The sequence below is a fragment of the Chiloscyllium plagiosum genome, unplaced genomic scaffold (assembly GCF_037043375.1).
Source record: "Chiloscyllium plagiosum isolate Xiang-an unplaced genomic scaffold, Cpla_swu_hap1 HiC_scaffold_3, whole genome shotgun sequence".
NCBI lineage: Eukaryota > Metazoa > Chordata > Chondrichthyes > Orectolobiformes > Hemiscylliidae > Chiloscyllium > Chiloscyllium plagiosum.
In genome coordinates this window covers 44,202,971-44,218,271 of record NW_028270141.1, presented here as the reverse complement: position 1 = coordinate 44,218,271, position 15,301 = coordinate 44,202,971, and the positions used below count along the sequence as shown (strand labels likewise).

The 15,301-nt window shown below is 41.6% G+C and overlaps 1 protein-coding gene across 3 annotated transcripts in view; it reads right to left on the bottom strand.

Annotated features, from left to right (window-relative positions):
- Positions 1-15,301, bottom strand: part of heatr5b (HEAT repeat containing 5B) — a 121,580-nt gene that overhangs the window by 25,540 nt on the left and 80,739 nt on the right. For all 3 annotated transcript variants that reach the window (XM_043680648.2, XM_087978805.1, XM_087978799.1), the window contains exons 22-26: positions 14,248-14,392; positions 10,906-11,085; positions 5,142-5,393; positions 4,073-4,254; positions 1,639-1,707 (exon numbers count right to left, since the gene is read on the bottom strand). In XM_043680648.2, coding sequence (XP_043536583.2) covers positions 1,639-1,707; positions 4,073-4,254; positions 5,142-5,393; positions 10,906-11,085; positions 14,248-14,392 — 828 coding nt within the window. The remainder of the gene's footprint in view (positions 1-1,638; positions 1,708-4,072; positions 4,255-5,141; positions 5,394-10,905; positions 11,086-14,247; positions 14,393-15,301) is intronic.

Here is a 15,301-nt window from a genome sequence, read left to right as displayed (position 1 = left end):
AAGTTGGAAGTAATGTGTCTGGGAGGTGGTATTCATCCCTCCATTAATATCATGGGAGCAAATTTTCTTTAGAGGGAGAAAATGGAGAGGGGATATAATAAAAGTGATGAAGAGATAATCATTTAATATTCAGATTATTTTGGTCAAATTGGATACCAGTAATAGTTCTTTTGACATATTAGAAATGTAAGCAAATTGAGTTATGTTTCCAGATTGAGGATTGATTCGAGGGATGCGACAAGTTCCCCAGGTATCATCTCTTCTGCTTTAGCTTCTCACAATGTGCACTAATAACCTGGATGAAAGAATACAGAGCTAGGTATTTAGTTTGCAGAGGACTCTATGACAGACATTGTGAAGTAAGCTGTGTAGATGGTAGCAGGAAATTACAGAGTGGGCAAAACTGCTGCAGACAGAGTTCAATATAAGGAAGCTATAAGGCTATCTAACTTTAATTTGTGAAGGACAAACAGGAATATTTTCCGAATGGTGGGAGACTAGGCGACATGGAGGAAGAAAAAAGTGATGCTTGTCCAATATACAAATCCTTAAAATTCAGTGCAGCGCCACAAGTAGTAATGAAAAGGGTGTGACATATTGGCCCTTATCTCAACTGCAGAATCTGGGATATCAGGGCTTCGGGGTTAAAGATAGGATTGATTGCTTCGACATGGCTCTATTCCCTCAAGTTTAGAAGGCTAAAAAATGACCTCATTGCAGTATTTAAATAATAAAAATTAAGTGTTAATATAATGAAACTATTTTCTCTGATTGAGACACAACTTTTTGAATTTCCCGATCTTAAAATTAGTTCCCTATTCTGGACTGAAATTGAGAAAATGTTCAAACAGTAACTGAAATCTGAAGCCCTAAAATCCCCAAAAAGACGTGGATGCTGGAGATTTGAGAGTGAGACAGACTTTTGTTGGATAAGTGGGAAAGGCAAGCAAATGTGATTGCAAAACAGATCAGTGAATTTCTGAATGTCATATGTCTGAGGAGTTCACTGCCTCCTCCTGTGATTAATGAAGGAAATGGGAAATGCAGGTAGAGCTTATTTTACTGTGAAACAATTTATTGATACAGAATATAGGACTAAAATCTTAAACTGGCTTCAACAGGGAGTTAGACAAACGCTTGTAAACAAATGGGATTCAGGAGAAGTGGCCTAGGTGCACCAAAGGTTGCTTTGGCCTAAAATGTTTTTTTTCATTCACGAGAAGTGGCCATTCCTAATTGCCCGAAGGCATTTAAGAATCAAATCACATCGCTGTGGGTCTGAAATCACATGTAGGCCAGTCCAGCTGGGTTTTTACAATAATCGATACTGTTTCATGGTCATTATTAGATTCTTAATTCAAATTTCACATCTACTATGGCAGGATTCAAACCAGATCCCCAGAATATGACCTGGGTCTTGGAATTAATAGTTTAACAATTATACCATTAGACCATTGCCTTTCCCCATTCACAATCTGACCTTGTACCGAAAATGACAGCAATGCAAGCCATTCTTAATTAGAGGGTCATTGTGGGGAGTATTGTCAGAAATTTACGATTTATGGATTAATACTTTATTCAGTGAAGTGTTAATGATCAAATACTTTACTGAGAATTGCAAAGTGGCTAATAAATTACCTGACAGGCTTTAGCAGTAATGTCGGATGGAGTATCCTGGGAAAAAGCTGGTCTCAAGGCTGCTCCAACCTGAATTGAAATCAATATACTTCAAAATAATGAAAATTCAGGTTACCGTTACTACAGCATAAGCAATCCTTTTTTTTAGATTAGATTACTTACAGTGTGGAAACAGGCCCTTCGGCTCAACAAGTCCACACCGCCCTGCCGAAGCGCAACCCACCCATACCCCTACATTTACCCCTTACCTAACACTACGGGCAATTTACCTGACCTGCACATCTTTGGACTTTGGGAGGAAACCGAAGCACCCGGAGGAAACCCACGCAGACACGGGGAGAACATGCAAACTCCACACAGTCAGTCGCCTGAGGCGGGAATTGAACCCGGGTTTCTGGCGCTGTGAGGCAGCAGTGCTAACCACTGTGCCACCATGCCACCCATGCTAGCAGAATGACAACGCTTAAGTCATAACAACATAGTCCTCCTTGTTCTCCACCCACAAATAGGACCCAAGAAACAACAGCCTGGGGATTTTCAGAGAATTTATCCATAGCATACTCTCACGTGTAATGATGGGGCTAACCACAAGAGGATGTTCGGTAATTTTAGTAATCCTACTCTCCCAGTGTGGTGTCGGTCAGAGTACAAGAGTGTTGTATGCCCACCTCTGACCTGGATCTCCCTTAGTATTGGTAGAGGTAAGTGATCTCACAAAATGTTAACACAGTCCTGCTCCATTCAGGCATGCATGGTGACTGACAATAACAAATGGGAGGACAGGGCTCCATGTACATTCCCACCCTTAATGTTGTTGGGTCCTAACACATTAACACTTAATGACCACACCCTTTCACTTCAGACCCTTCAATCATTAATGATCTACTCTATCTCATACCTTCAGGCTAAACAAATCACCAGACTGACAACAGCCCCAATTTGTCAAAATTGTGCTTCATATTTTTATTTATTCACACCAGGCAGCTTCCCAGTAAACCAAAGATAGTACCTTCCAATCCCTCAACCACATTCATCTAGAAGTACAAGGACAGCAGATACATGGGAACACCATCACTTGCATGTTCCCCTCCCAGCCACCCATTCTGACTTGGAAATATAATGCCGTTCCTTCAGTGCCACTGGATGAAAATGCTGGAACTCCCACCCCAATAGCATTGTGAATCTACCGACACCAAACAGACTGCAGCGGTTCAAAAATGCAACTCACCACCATCTTCTCAAGGACAACAATGAATGGGAACAAATCTTAGCTCAGCCAGCACAGCCCAAATCCCATGAACGATTTTTTAAAAACCTATCTTTTGACTCAACATTGTACATAACAGGAACAGTCTGAAGCTGCAGTGTATTCCAGCATAGGTTCACTAAAATTTTAAATAAACTTATCGATGCATGACTTCTGTATTCTACTTCACTGGCCATAAAATGGGTAAAACTTTGGCATGCTTTAGTTTAAGCTTTCAGAATTGGTGAACCAGTTGTACATGCATCCTTGCATAGCTCAGTGTGCAATTAAAATTATTTCACTTTGCATCCCACATATATAAATCTACAGTAGAGATCTGACATAACTGTGGAATGGTGCAGGAGGACTGTCCCCAAGAATAACTCACTGCTACTTTTACCCAAGAGTTGGCCTGAACCTCACCTTGATTTTTCGCACTGCACAGAGTTGTTCAATTATGGACAGAAAGTTATCAGTTGTGAACTGTAATATCAAATACTCTCAACCAGGCAGGCTCCAAGTCAGAGAACTATACCTATAAATAGCAACAACCACTTTGTGAAGATTGTTATGGATGCCTTGCTGTCTCTCACTGACCAAAGTAATAAGCTGCATTTCACATTATAAAATCTTCGACCAATATTACTATGTTTTCTGCTGCAAATCATGTTAACAGAGAGTTTATTGATGGATAAATTCTTAGTCTTTAAAATGTGCTTGCACTCAATGGAAAAGCAGTAAGACTTTATGGCACACTGGGAATCAAAACCAAACTTTCCTTCTTAGGGAAGTATGCAAGAGGGTGGACAATATGAACTAAGTACACAAACATAACTCACTTCTCATTTTAAGTTTAAATATTATTTTTATATTTCATTTTAAATGCCCCACATGCACATCTATAAAACATTTAAACTGGTACAATTGCAAATATACTTCCTTGCCAAGGAAGTATGGCATGATCAGGGGCTGTAATTATGGGGAAGTTCCCATGATAGGGGCTGTAATTAAATACAATGAATTTACATAGGCAATGTCTATTATAAAGGTGGTGGCAAAAGTTGCGAGTAAGTGCATGTGAACACCTCTGTTAATTGCTTCACTAATCTGGTTAATGCATAATATAACCGAGACAAATTAAGCACTCTTACGTTAGTAGCTTGCACTAACTGATGGTGCTAGTCTTACATTTGCCTGATATTGCTCCAAGATCACGTGACCTGGAAACTCGGGCTCTGGAACAGAAGCAAACTCCTTGATGATGTCCTCAAGCGTCTGAAGGCCAGCCATTCTCAGCTGGTTGCTGTGGTCAGTGGCAGCCATGAAGGCCATGCGAATAAGGTCAGAAAGATGCAACACCAACAGTTCACCTGTACCATGATGAAAAAGACGACAGTGAAAGACTGGCAATCTGGGAAACATTGGCACAATCTCAGAAGTCACCTCATCCCTGTAAAAAACGGAGCTGTTTTAAACTTGTTTGTTCTGTTGGTGATAATAGTTTAGTTTAATTTTTGTTCTGCTTATTTTATACTACATCAGGTTACACCTGGACAACACTGTTACCATAGTAAAACAACTTCACAGCAAAAATACCGATCACAATTTAAGACTGAGTTACTTAAGGAGATACAAGGGCATGTAATCAAAAACTTGGTCAAAGAGGCAGGTAGAAAGGTATTAAAGGAGGACAAAGAAATAAAACAATTGCTAGTGGCACAGTGAATTATTGTGGAGCAATGAAAATTGGGAATGGACAAGAAGCTAAAGATGAGGAAGTGCTGGGATCATGGAGGGTTGTTTGTTTGACGGAGGTTACAGAGACAAAGGGTGGAGATGATAGAGGGATTTATACAAGAGTGATAAATTTAAAATAGAGATATCACTGGGAACTAATGGAGGCCATTGTACATGGGGGGGATATTGAATGGTACTTGGGAGGGAGTTAGGGTAAGGGCAGAGTTCAGGAGAGGCTCAAGTTTATGAAATGGATGCCACCTAGGAGACCTCAGGAATAATCAAGTCTTGAGGTATCAAAACACTGCAATTTAAGCAAGTTTACAAAGGAACTGCCATACTATAGGTACCATTATTACTTAAATACTATTATAACACAAGCACTTTAAAGTTTATGCAACAGCTTTGTGGAATTATTTGTATTTGTCACAGACTTGGTAAGTCACGCAAAGTGAGTAAGACTTTGCTCTCCTGAGAATGCACATCAACTCCTGATCAACAACATAATCACACAACCTACTTTTGGGATTCTTCAGTCTCAAGACCCTAGCCTTGGCAAGATCAAAGTGTGTCTCGTCTGTGTTCTTGCACAGCATGATGATACGACACAGGCACTCGGCGGCATACACACGGGTAGCCCACCGTGGGGCAACACAGGGCTTGGATTTCTCATCATCACCTATGCTGGTGAACATAATGTCATCATCCATCTCATCCTTTTTCTCTCCATCCTCATCCTTCATTGCTTCTAATGGATCTACTGCACTTGCATCTGTGAAGCCAAGAAAATAATCCTAAATCAGATTATGGCGTTTTTAAAAACAAAATGTTCTTTTATTCTAGCCTGCCTCAGAACATGGAGGATTTATATACCTCACTCCAACAAGCACAAGATGCAGGTTGGCAGTCCAGTGCCACACAGACATTCACAATCTTTCAGATGAGATTTTAAATTTGAGGTCCCATCTGCCCTTTCAAGAGGATATAAAACACATCATAGCATTATTTTGAAGAGAAGTAATGTTCTTTCCAGCAACTTGGCCAATATTTATTGAGATATATAATCTGGACATTATCATATTGCCATTTGCAGGGTCTTTCTTTATACATGGAAATGTGTTGCTGGAAAAGCGCAGCAGGTCAGGCAGCATCTAGGGAACAGGAGAATCGACGTTTCGGGCATTAGCCCTTCTTCAGGAATGAGGGAAGTTCCCTCATTCCTGAAGAAGGGCTAATGCCCGAAACGTCGATTCTCCTGTTCCCTAGATGCTGCCTGACCTGCTGCGCTTTTCCAGCAACCCATTTCCATCTCTGATCTCCAGCATCTGCAGACCTCACTTTCTCCTCTTTCTTTACACATACTGGCTGCTGGGCACGGGTTTAACACTTCCCTGAAATCCAAGATATCCACAGCTTGAAGAAACCTTTTGGGTTCAGATTTGCAGAAGGCTTGGCTGAAGCTGGATGATAAGTTGCTTCCGAACAAGGGAGATAGTTTTGAATTGTGATATAATATTCTTGACACTGGAAATTGAAGCTACAGTTAAGCCCTGTAGATGTGGTAGAGAGGGGATTTGATGGGATTGTATTTTACCGTGTGCTTTGAAATCTTTAAACTTGTGTTATGTATAAATAGTTTGGCTTTTCTATTGGTTATTCTGTTTCTTTTTTGCTTTGCATAATAAACTGCTTTCTTGTCAAAACCAAACCTGCAGTTTTGTGAGCTTAATTTTCCATGAGACACATAATAAGGCTATGCGACCCATTGAGTCTGCATGACCATTCGATCATGGTCAATATGTTTCTCAACTCCATTCTCCCCTCTTCTCTCTGTAAACCTTGATCCCCATGCTGAATCAAGACCTATCTTTGTCTTTAATACACTCAATGAGTTGGCCTCCACAGCCTTCTGCAGCAATGACTAACACAGACTCATCTCCTTCTGGCTGAAGAAATTTCTCTTCATCTAAGTTCTAAAGAGTTGTCCTTCAGTCTGAGGCCATGCTCTTATGTCAGAAGAAATATCTTCTCCACTTCCACATTATCCAGCCCTCTCAGTATTCTGTAATTCCCTCATCATCCTACGAAACTCCATTGGGTACAGACCGAGAGTCCTCAATCACTCCACATATGACAAGCCCTTAATCCCTGAAATCATTCCTGTAAACCTCCTCTGGTCCCCCTCCAACATCAGCAATTCCTTTCTTATATATTGGGCCCAAAACTGCTCACAATATTCCAAATACGATCTGACCAGCCTTATACAGCCTCAGTAGTACATCTATGCTCTTGTATTCTAACCACTCTTGAAATGAATGCTAATATTTCATTTGCCTTCCTAACTACTAATTGAACCTCATGTCAATTTTAAGAGAATCTGAACTAGGACACAAGTCCCTTTGTGCTTCAGTTTTCGGAAGCCTTTCCCCGTTTACAGAATAGTCTAAAACTCTACTCTTTCAAGCAAACTGCATAACCTCACACTTTCCCACATTGTATTCCATCTGCCATTTATTTGCCTACTTTCCTAGCCCGTCCAAGTCCTTCTGCAGCCTCCCCACTTTCTCAACACTACCTGTTCCTCCACCTATCTTTACGGCATCTGCAAACCTAACAACAATGGCCTCAGTTCCTTTGTACAGATTGTTAATGTATAGTGTAAATGGTATCAAAACTGACCCTTATGGAACTCCACTAGTCACCAGCTACCATCCCAAAAAAGACCCCTTTATCTCTGCTCTCTGCCGTCTGCCAGTCAGTCAATCCTCCTTTTCATGCTGATACCTTGCCCCTAACACCATGGGCTTGTCTCTTACTCAACAGCTGCCTGTGAGACATCTTTTCTGGAAATCCAAACAGATCATATCCACTAGTTCTTTGTCTAACGTACTCATTACCTGCTCAAAGAATTATATAAATTTGTCAGGCCTGACCTCTTGACAAAGCTGTGCTGAGTCTGCCCTATTTTACCAGGCACTTCCAAGTACTCAGCACTCTCATCCTTAATAATGGAGTCTCTAAACTCTTACCAACAGCAGAGGTCAGGCTAACTCATCTATAATTTCCTGTCTTCTGCCTTCCTTCTTAAACGGGGTATTGCATTGGCCATTTTCCGATCCTCTGGGAACCTCCCTGACTCCAGTGATTCCTGAAAGATAATCAGTACCTCCACAATCTCCTCAGCTATCTTGTTCAGATCTCGATGGGTACAGTCCATCTGGTCCAAGCGATTTATCCACCTTCAGACCTTTCAGCTTCCCCAGCATCTTTTCCTTAGTGATGGTCACTACACACACCTCTGCCCCTGACTGCATGCTACCTGGTGTCTTCCACCGTGAAGACTAATACAAAGCACCCATTCAGTTCCTCCACTATTACTTTGTTCCTCACTTCCAGCCTCTTTTTCCAGCAGTCCAATGTCCACTGTTGCCTCTCTCTTATATGTCCAAATAAACTCTTGAAAGCTTCTTTTACATTACTGTCTAGCTTACCCTCAATTTATCATCTCCCTCAATATCGCATTTTTTAAGTTATCCTCGGCTGGTTTTTAAAGGCTTCCCACTAACCTTCACCACATTATATGCTTTGCCTTTTGCTTTTATGCTGTGCCTGACTTCCCTTGGCAGCCACAGTTACCTTGTCTTCTCCTTCTCCCTAGCCCCACATCCCTCCCATTTATCTCTTAACCCCCGAGGCTCCCAGCCTCATTCCTGATGAAGGGCTCTGGCCCAAAATGTTGATTTTGCTGCTCCTCAGATGCTGCCTGACCTGCTGTGCTTTTCCAGCACCACACTCTCAACTCTGATCTCCAGCATCTGGAGACTTCATTGTCTCCTTGTCTTCTCCTTAGAACGTTTCTTCTTCCTTGAGATGAATTTTTGTATTACCTCCTGAATTACCCCAGAAACTCCTGCCATTGCTGTTTCACCATCTTCCCTGCTTCGCCCCCCTTCAAATCAACTTTGGTTTAAGAAGGGTGGTAAGGACAAGCCAGTGAGCCTGACGTCAGTGGTGGGCAAGTTGTCAGAGGGAACCCTGAGGAACAGGATGTACTTGTATTTGGAAAGGTAAGGACTGATTAGGGATAGTCAACATGGCTTTGTGCGTGGGAAATCACGTCTCACAAACATGATTGAGTTTTTTGAAGTAACAAAGAGGATTGATGATGGCAGAGCGGTGGATGTGATCTATGTGGACTTCAGTAAGGCCTTTGACAAGGTTCCCCATAGGAGACTGGTTTGCAAGGTTAGATCTCACGGAATACAGGGAGAACTAGCCATTTGGATGCAGAACTGGCTCAAAGAAGAAGACAGAAGGTGGTGGTGGTGGAGGGTTGTTTTTCAGACTGGAGGCCTGTGACCAGTAGAGTGCCATAAGGATCAGTGCTGGGACCACTACTTTTTGTCATTTATATAAATGAATTGAATGTGAGTTTAAGAGGTATCATTAGTAAGTTTGTAGATGACACCAAAATTGGAGGTGTAGTGGACAGTGAAGAGGATTACCTCAGATTACAACGGGATCTTGATCAGAAGGGCCAATGGGCTGAGAAGTGGCATTTGGAGTTTAATTTAGATAAATGAGAGGTGCCGCATTTTGGGAAAACAAATCTTAGCAGGACTTATACACTTAATGGTAAGGTCCTAGGGAGTGTTGCTGAACAAAGATCTTGGAATGCAGGTTCATAACTCCTTGAAAGTAGAGTCGCAGGTAGATAGGATAGTGAAGGCGGCATTTGGTATGATTTCCTTTATGGGTCAGAGTATTGAGTACAGGAGTTGGAAGGTCATGCTGCAGCTGCATAGAACATTGATTAGGCCACTTTTGGAATACTGCGTGCAATTCTGGTCTCCTTCCTATCGGAAGGATGTTGTGAAACTTGAAAGTAATCAGAAAAGATTTACAAGGATGTTGCCAGGGTTGGAGGATTTGAGTTATAGGGAGAGGTTGAATAGGCTGGGGCTATTTTCCTTGGAGCATCAGGGCTAGGAGTGATCTTATCAGGGTTTACAAAATCATGAGGGGCATGGGTAGGATAAATAGACAAAGTCTCTTTCCTGGGGTGGGGAAGTCCAGAACTAGAGGGCCTGGGTTTAGGGTGAGAGGGGAAAGATATAAAAGAGACTTAAGGTGCAAGATTTTCATGCAGAGGGTGTTACGTGTATGGAATGTGCTGCCAGAGGAAGTGGTGGCGGCTAGTATGATTGCAACATTTAAAAGGCATCCGGATGGATATGAACAGGAAGAGTTTGGAGGGATATGGACATGGGGTGGCAGGTGGGACTAGATTGGGTTGGGATATCTGGTCGGCATGGACAAGTTGGACCGAAGGGTCTGTTTCTGTGCTGTACAGCTCCATGACTCTATGACCAGCTCCTCCTTGATGTCTTTGTAATACTGTTACATCTGATTTCATCTAATCCCTCTCATCTGCAGGGTGAATTTTATCGTATTATGGTCACCGCCTCCTAGGGGTTCCTTCACCTTAAACTCCCTAATAAATTGCCTTTCTTACATAGCTTTTCCAGTTCCTGAATTATTTTCTTTCCAACATCCTGACTCCTGACAACTGGCATCAGGACCCTTTTGCCTTTGCAGCTCTGCAACTCCACGCTCACAGATTCTACGCCTTCAGATTTTATATCACTTCTTGCTATTGAATTATTTTCATTTCTTACTGACAAGGTATCCCACCCCTTCTGCCCATCTGCCTGCCCTTTCAATAGGACACATATCCTTGGATATTTAGTTCCCAGCCTTGATCCTCTTACAGCCAAGTCTCTGTGACACCCACAACACTGTACCTGCCAATTTCAATCTGCACTGCAAGCTCATTTACTTTATTTCATATACGGTGTGCATGAAAGTGTTCAACACCTTTAGTGCTATCGATTGCTCCCCTGTTCATAGGTGTCCCTTTATCTGCTGTGTGTGAAGTTAGATGCCTGAGTTTCCTTATGTTCTGTTTTATTCTTTGTTCTGTAAACTTGAATAACCCTCTGCTGAGCCTTACCCTCCTTTAAACTTTTTCCATAATTTTCCGTGCATCTCTATCAAACTAAATTTTCATCTGACTTGTCCAGCAATAACATCAGCCAGGATCTACTAAATGGAACAAGCTTAAAAGTAGAAATAGTCTCCACCTTTTCTAATGTTCTCAAATATCAGACTCACAATGTGTAAACATGACAGCCTTGTGTTGCGGAAGTAGAGAAACAGCAGGTCTGAAAATACAAGCCACTAACCAGGACACATTCTTGCAGCATACTGATTTGATTTCTTACCAGTTGATGCAGCCAGGACATCTTTGCACAGCTTCAGCCAGTGTGAAAGTTTTTGAACTGCCAACGATGAAAGCATATGGCCCAAAGTGTCATGAATGTCAGCGCACAGCTTGCGGTCAGTCTCACGATCCAGCATTCCAAACAATACTCCTTCAAGGCCAGTCTCTGTGATATTCACATCTGATGTGGAAATTGTGCAGATTTTAATCGCTTCACTGCCACAAGTACTGAAATTCCAGTCAAACCTGTTTCTCAGAATACTTCAGATGTCTTAGTTAGAAACTGGTGATAGACACTAGTGCAGGAATATCTTATGCATCTCAAAAACATTTCAGGCAATAAAAATAGGTTATGATATAGTCGCACATAGAATTTTAATAGGGGCATTCAAAATTCCAGAAGGGTTTTGATCAGAGTATCGTGGGAGAAACTGTTTCCAGCAGCAGTCACCAGTGAACAAAGATGTAAGAAAGCTGGTAAAGAACCAGGGGTGAGACTTAGAGATTTTTGTTTTTGCAAAGAATGCTGCTACTTCTGGGAGAATGGGGAATACAGGGAGAACTAGCCATTTGGATATAGAACTAGCTCAAAGGTAGAAGACAGAGGGTGGTGGTGGAGGGTTGTTTTCAGACTGGAGGCCTGTGACCAGTAGAGTGCCATAAGGATCAGTGCTGGGACCACTACTTTTTGTCATTTATATAAATGAATTGAATGTGAGTTTAAGAGGTATCATTAGTAAGTTTGTAGATGACACCAAAATTGGAGGTGTAGTGGACAGTGAAGAGGATTACCTCAGATTACAACGGGATCTTGATCAGAAGGGCCAATGGGCTGAGAAGTGGCATTTGGAGTTTAATTTAGATAAATGAGAGGTGCCGCATTTTGGGAAAACAAATCTTAGCAGGACTTATACACTTAATGGTAAGGTCCTAGGGAGTGTTGCTGAACAAAGAGATCTTGGAATGCAGGTTCATAACTCCTTGAAAGTAGAGTCGCAGGTAGATAGGATAGTGAAGGCGGCATTTGGTATGATTTCCTTTATGGGTCAGAGTATTGAGTACAGGAGTTGGGAGGTCATGCTGCAGCTGTACAGGACAGTGATTAGGCCACTGTTGGAATATTGCATGCAATTCTGGTCTCCTTCCTATCAGAAGGATGTTGTGAAACCTGAAAGGGTTCAGAAAAGATTTACAAGGATGTTGCCAGGGTTGGATGTTTGAATAGGCCAGGGATGTTTTCCCTGGAGCGTTGGAGGCTGAGGGGTGATCATATAGAGGTTTATAAAGTAATGAGGGGCATGGATAGGATAAATAGACAAAGTCTTCCCTGGGGTGGGGCACTCCAGATCTAGAGGACATAGGTTTAGGGGAGACAGGAAAGATATAAAAGAGACCTAAGGAGCAACCTTTTCACACAGAGGGTAGTACGTGTATGGAATGAACTACCAGAGGAAGTGGTGGAGGCTGGTACAATTGCAACTTTTAAAAGGCATCTGGATGGGTATATGAATAGGAAGGGTTTGGAGGGATATGGGCCAGGTGCTGGCAGGTGGGACTAGATTGGGTTGGGATATCTGGTCGGCATGGACGGGTTGGACCGAAGGGTCTGTTTCCGTGCTGTACATCTCTATGACGCTATGACACTAACTGAATGTACTGTTTAACAGGATATTGAAAACCAACTATCAAAGGGATGAGAATAAATATTTGAAAAGGAAAAGCTTGCATAAAGGAGCAGGGGAATGGGATTAATCGGATAACTCTTTCAAAGAGCAAGCACAGGCAAAAAAGACAAATGGCTTCCTTCAGTATGCAGCATTGCAAGAGATGGAAAATGCACAGGGCTTTTCATCTCCTATTTCAATATCACTTACTAACCACCTTCAACGAAGCTTTTCCGAGGCATCTATGTTTTGTTTGAGGCAGATGGGTGGGGGCAGGGGATGGTGGTGGTGGTACCCTGATTGGAAAGGGGAATGTATTGCTTTAGGATTCACAGACTGGTACAATGGAAGCTGGATCACTGAAACACAGACATTTCCTTTTTGTGCAAATGATGTGGAATGTGAAGAGATTCAGTTGGTCTGAAGAACAGAGCAAAATAAAGGGCACAATTCTGAAGGGGTACAGAAGCAGAGAACTGGGTAGACAAGTGCACAAAGTACTGAAGTTTGTTGGTTGAGAGCATGATTAGAAAGCAAACAGTATCCTACGTTTTATTAATAGGAACAGAGTGCACAAAAGCAAGGAAGGCATGTTAAATTTTTATAACACTCTGGACTCAACAGACAGCTGCATTTTAGGAAAGATGTGAAGGCATTGGAGAAAGTGCAGAAAAGATTCATGAGGATAGTTTCAGAGATCAGGGATATTGGTTATGAAGATAAATTGGAGAAGTCTGGATTGTTTTCCATGGAGAAAATACAGCTCAGAGGAGATTTGATTGAGGTATTCAAAATCATAAGGGCAGAGACATGGTAGATATGGCGAAATTGTTTCCACTCATGAAAGGATCAGAAATAAGAGGGCAAAGATTTGAAGTAGTGGTATAAATAGGAGAAGCAACATGAGGAATAACTCTGACATGCAGCAAGTCATTAAAGATTGTAATGTGCTGCATGACAGTGTGGTGGAGGCAGATTCAATAGAAACTTTCGAATGAAATTGGACTAGTCTGAAAAGGCTCAACATGCAACATTATGAGAAGGGAGTGCAGCACGAGGTGAACTGCTCATTTGGAAAGCCTATGTAAGCCCAAAGGGCCTACATATGTCTTTGCGTTGATACAATTCTATTATTGTGAAATAGATTCTAGATTGTTTGCTGTAGTGAACTGTTTAAATAGACTATTTGTTGAGTAAATAGTTTATTTGATATGACTGTGCCATAGGTTCTGACTACCTTCAATTTACTAGTTGACAGAGATGTCAATAGACTCTGGTAGAACACAAAAGGCAAATTTTGTAGATGATGAATATCTAAAAGAGAAACAAAAAATTCAGGTAGTATTCAGGAGCATTTGTGGAGACAGAAAGAGAGTTCATGTTCCATGTCACCGATCTTGCATCAGAACCAGATAATCACAAACTTGAAATGTTAACTCAGGCTGATGAGATCTTCAGGTGTGACTGATGGACAAATGACCCAATCATGTCAATTCTTAACATGATTTGGTATGTTACTATTTGTTGTCTTTTTATTTTATTTGAACAGAGGCCAGGTGAACAGCACACAAGCACATGTCTAATGCTCTCAGCAATAGCGATTGTCAAATTATGTCTCCACACTGAGCTAAGTACAGAGGTGTCTCTATTCCACCCAGACTCTATAATTAATTACTCACCAATGCCACTGCTTTCTTTGTTTCCAGCACTCCGAGTGAGAGTCATTGCATAGGCACATACCTCAGCTGCCTCTCTTTGAGCGAGCTGACGGAGACAGGCGACTGCTGCTCTGCGCAATAGCAGGTGAGAGCTGCAAAGGTGGACCTGCAGTAGGTAAAGTATCTGATGTTAGCTGTTAAATTCTGACTTTGCTACAAACTCATTGAGGCTGAAGGGACTGTGAGCACTCATAATAATTGCTATAAATGTAGACCTGCGCTCTGAGCATTCAATCGTCTATTTTAAATAACATATCATTTGCTGTTACATAACATTTATAGCATAGAAATAAGCCTTTCAGCCCAACTGGTCTGCATCGGTATTCTTCTACAGACAAGCCCCCTCCCACTCTGCTTCATCTAACTTTATAAGCTATATCTTTCTTTCTTTTTCCCTAATTTAACTAGCTTCCCCATAAAAGTTATTCATGACAATTACTTCACATGGTACGAGGTTCCATATTCTCACCATTCTGTGTCAGTAGGCTTCTCTTCAATTCCTTGTTGTGACTACCCTATATTTACTGTATAGTTATTGCACCATAATTAAAAACATTTTCTCTATGTTTACCCTATCAAACCCTTTCATAATGTGTTTGTCTAGCTGCCCAGAGTATGTATTTAATCTATTCACCACAAATACTCCATGCAATTACTGTTGTACAAAGTCAGAGACAATTAAGTGACTGTCATGTCCATCATTGCACCTGACACAAAGGGACGCTGTTTACAAGAATTCTGTCCGAGACACAGGACATTGCCGAGAGTCAGCTGCTTCCACCACCAATGATTTCCTGCGTTGCTGTCACTGGTTAACAGCTGGAGCCCAAAACTGAAGCAGTTAGGTCCTGCATCACAGGACAGCAAAAACCACAAAATTTTTACCACCATTAAAAATAAAACAAAACCACTTCAGAAAGTCATGATAATAGCTAGGTTATTGTGATAAACTACTACGTGGATACCTCAGTTGCATTCAATCTTACTTGTCAGTCATCCCAAGCCCAAAGACAGC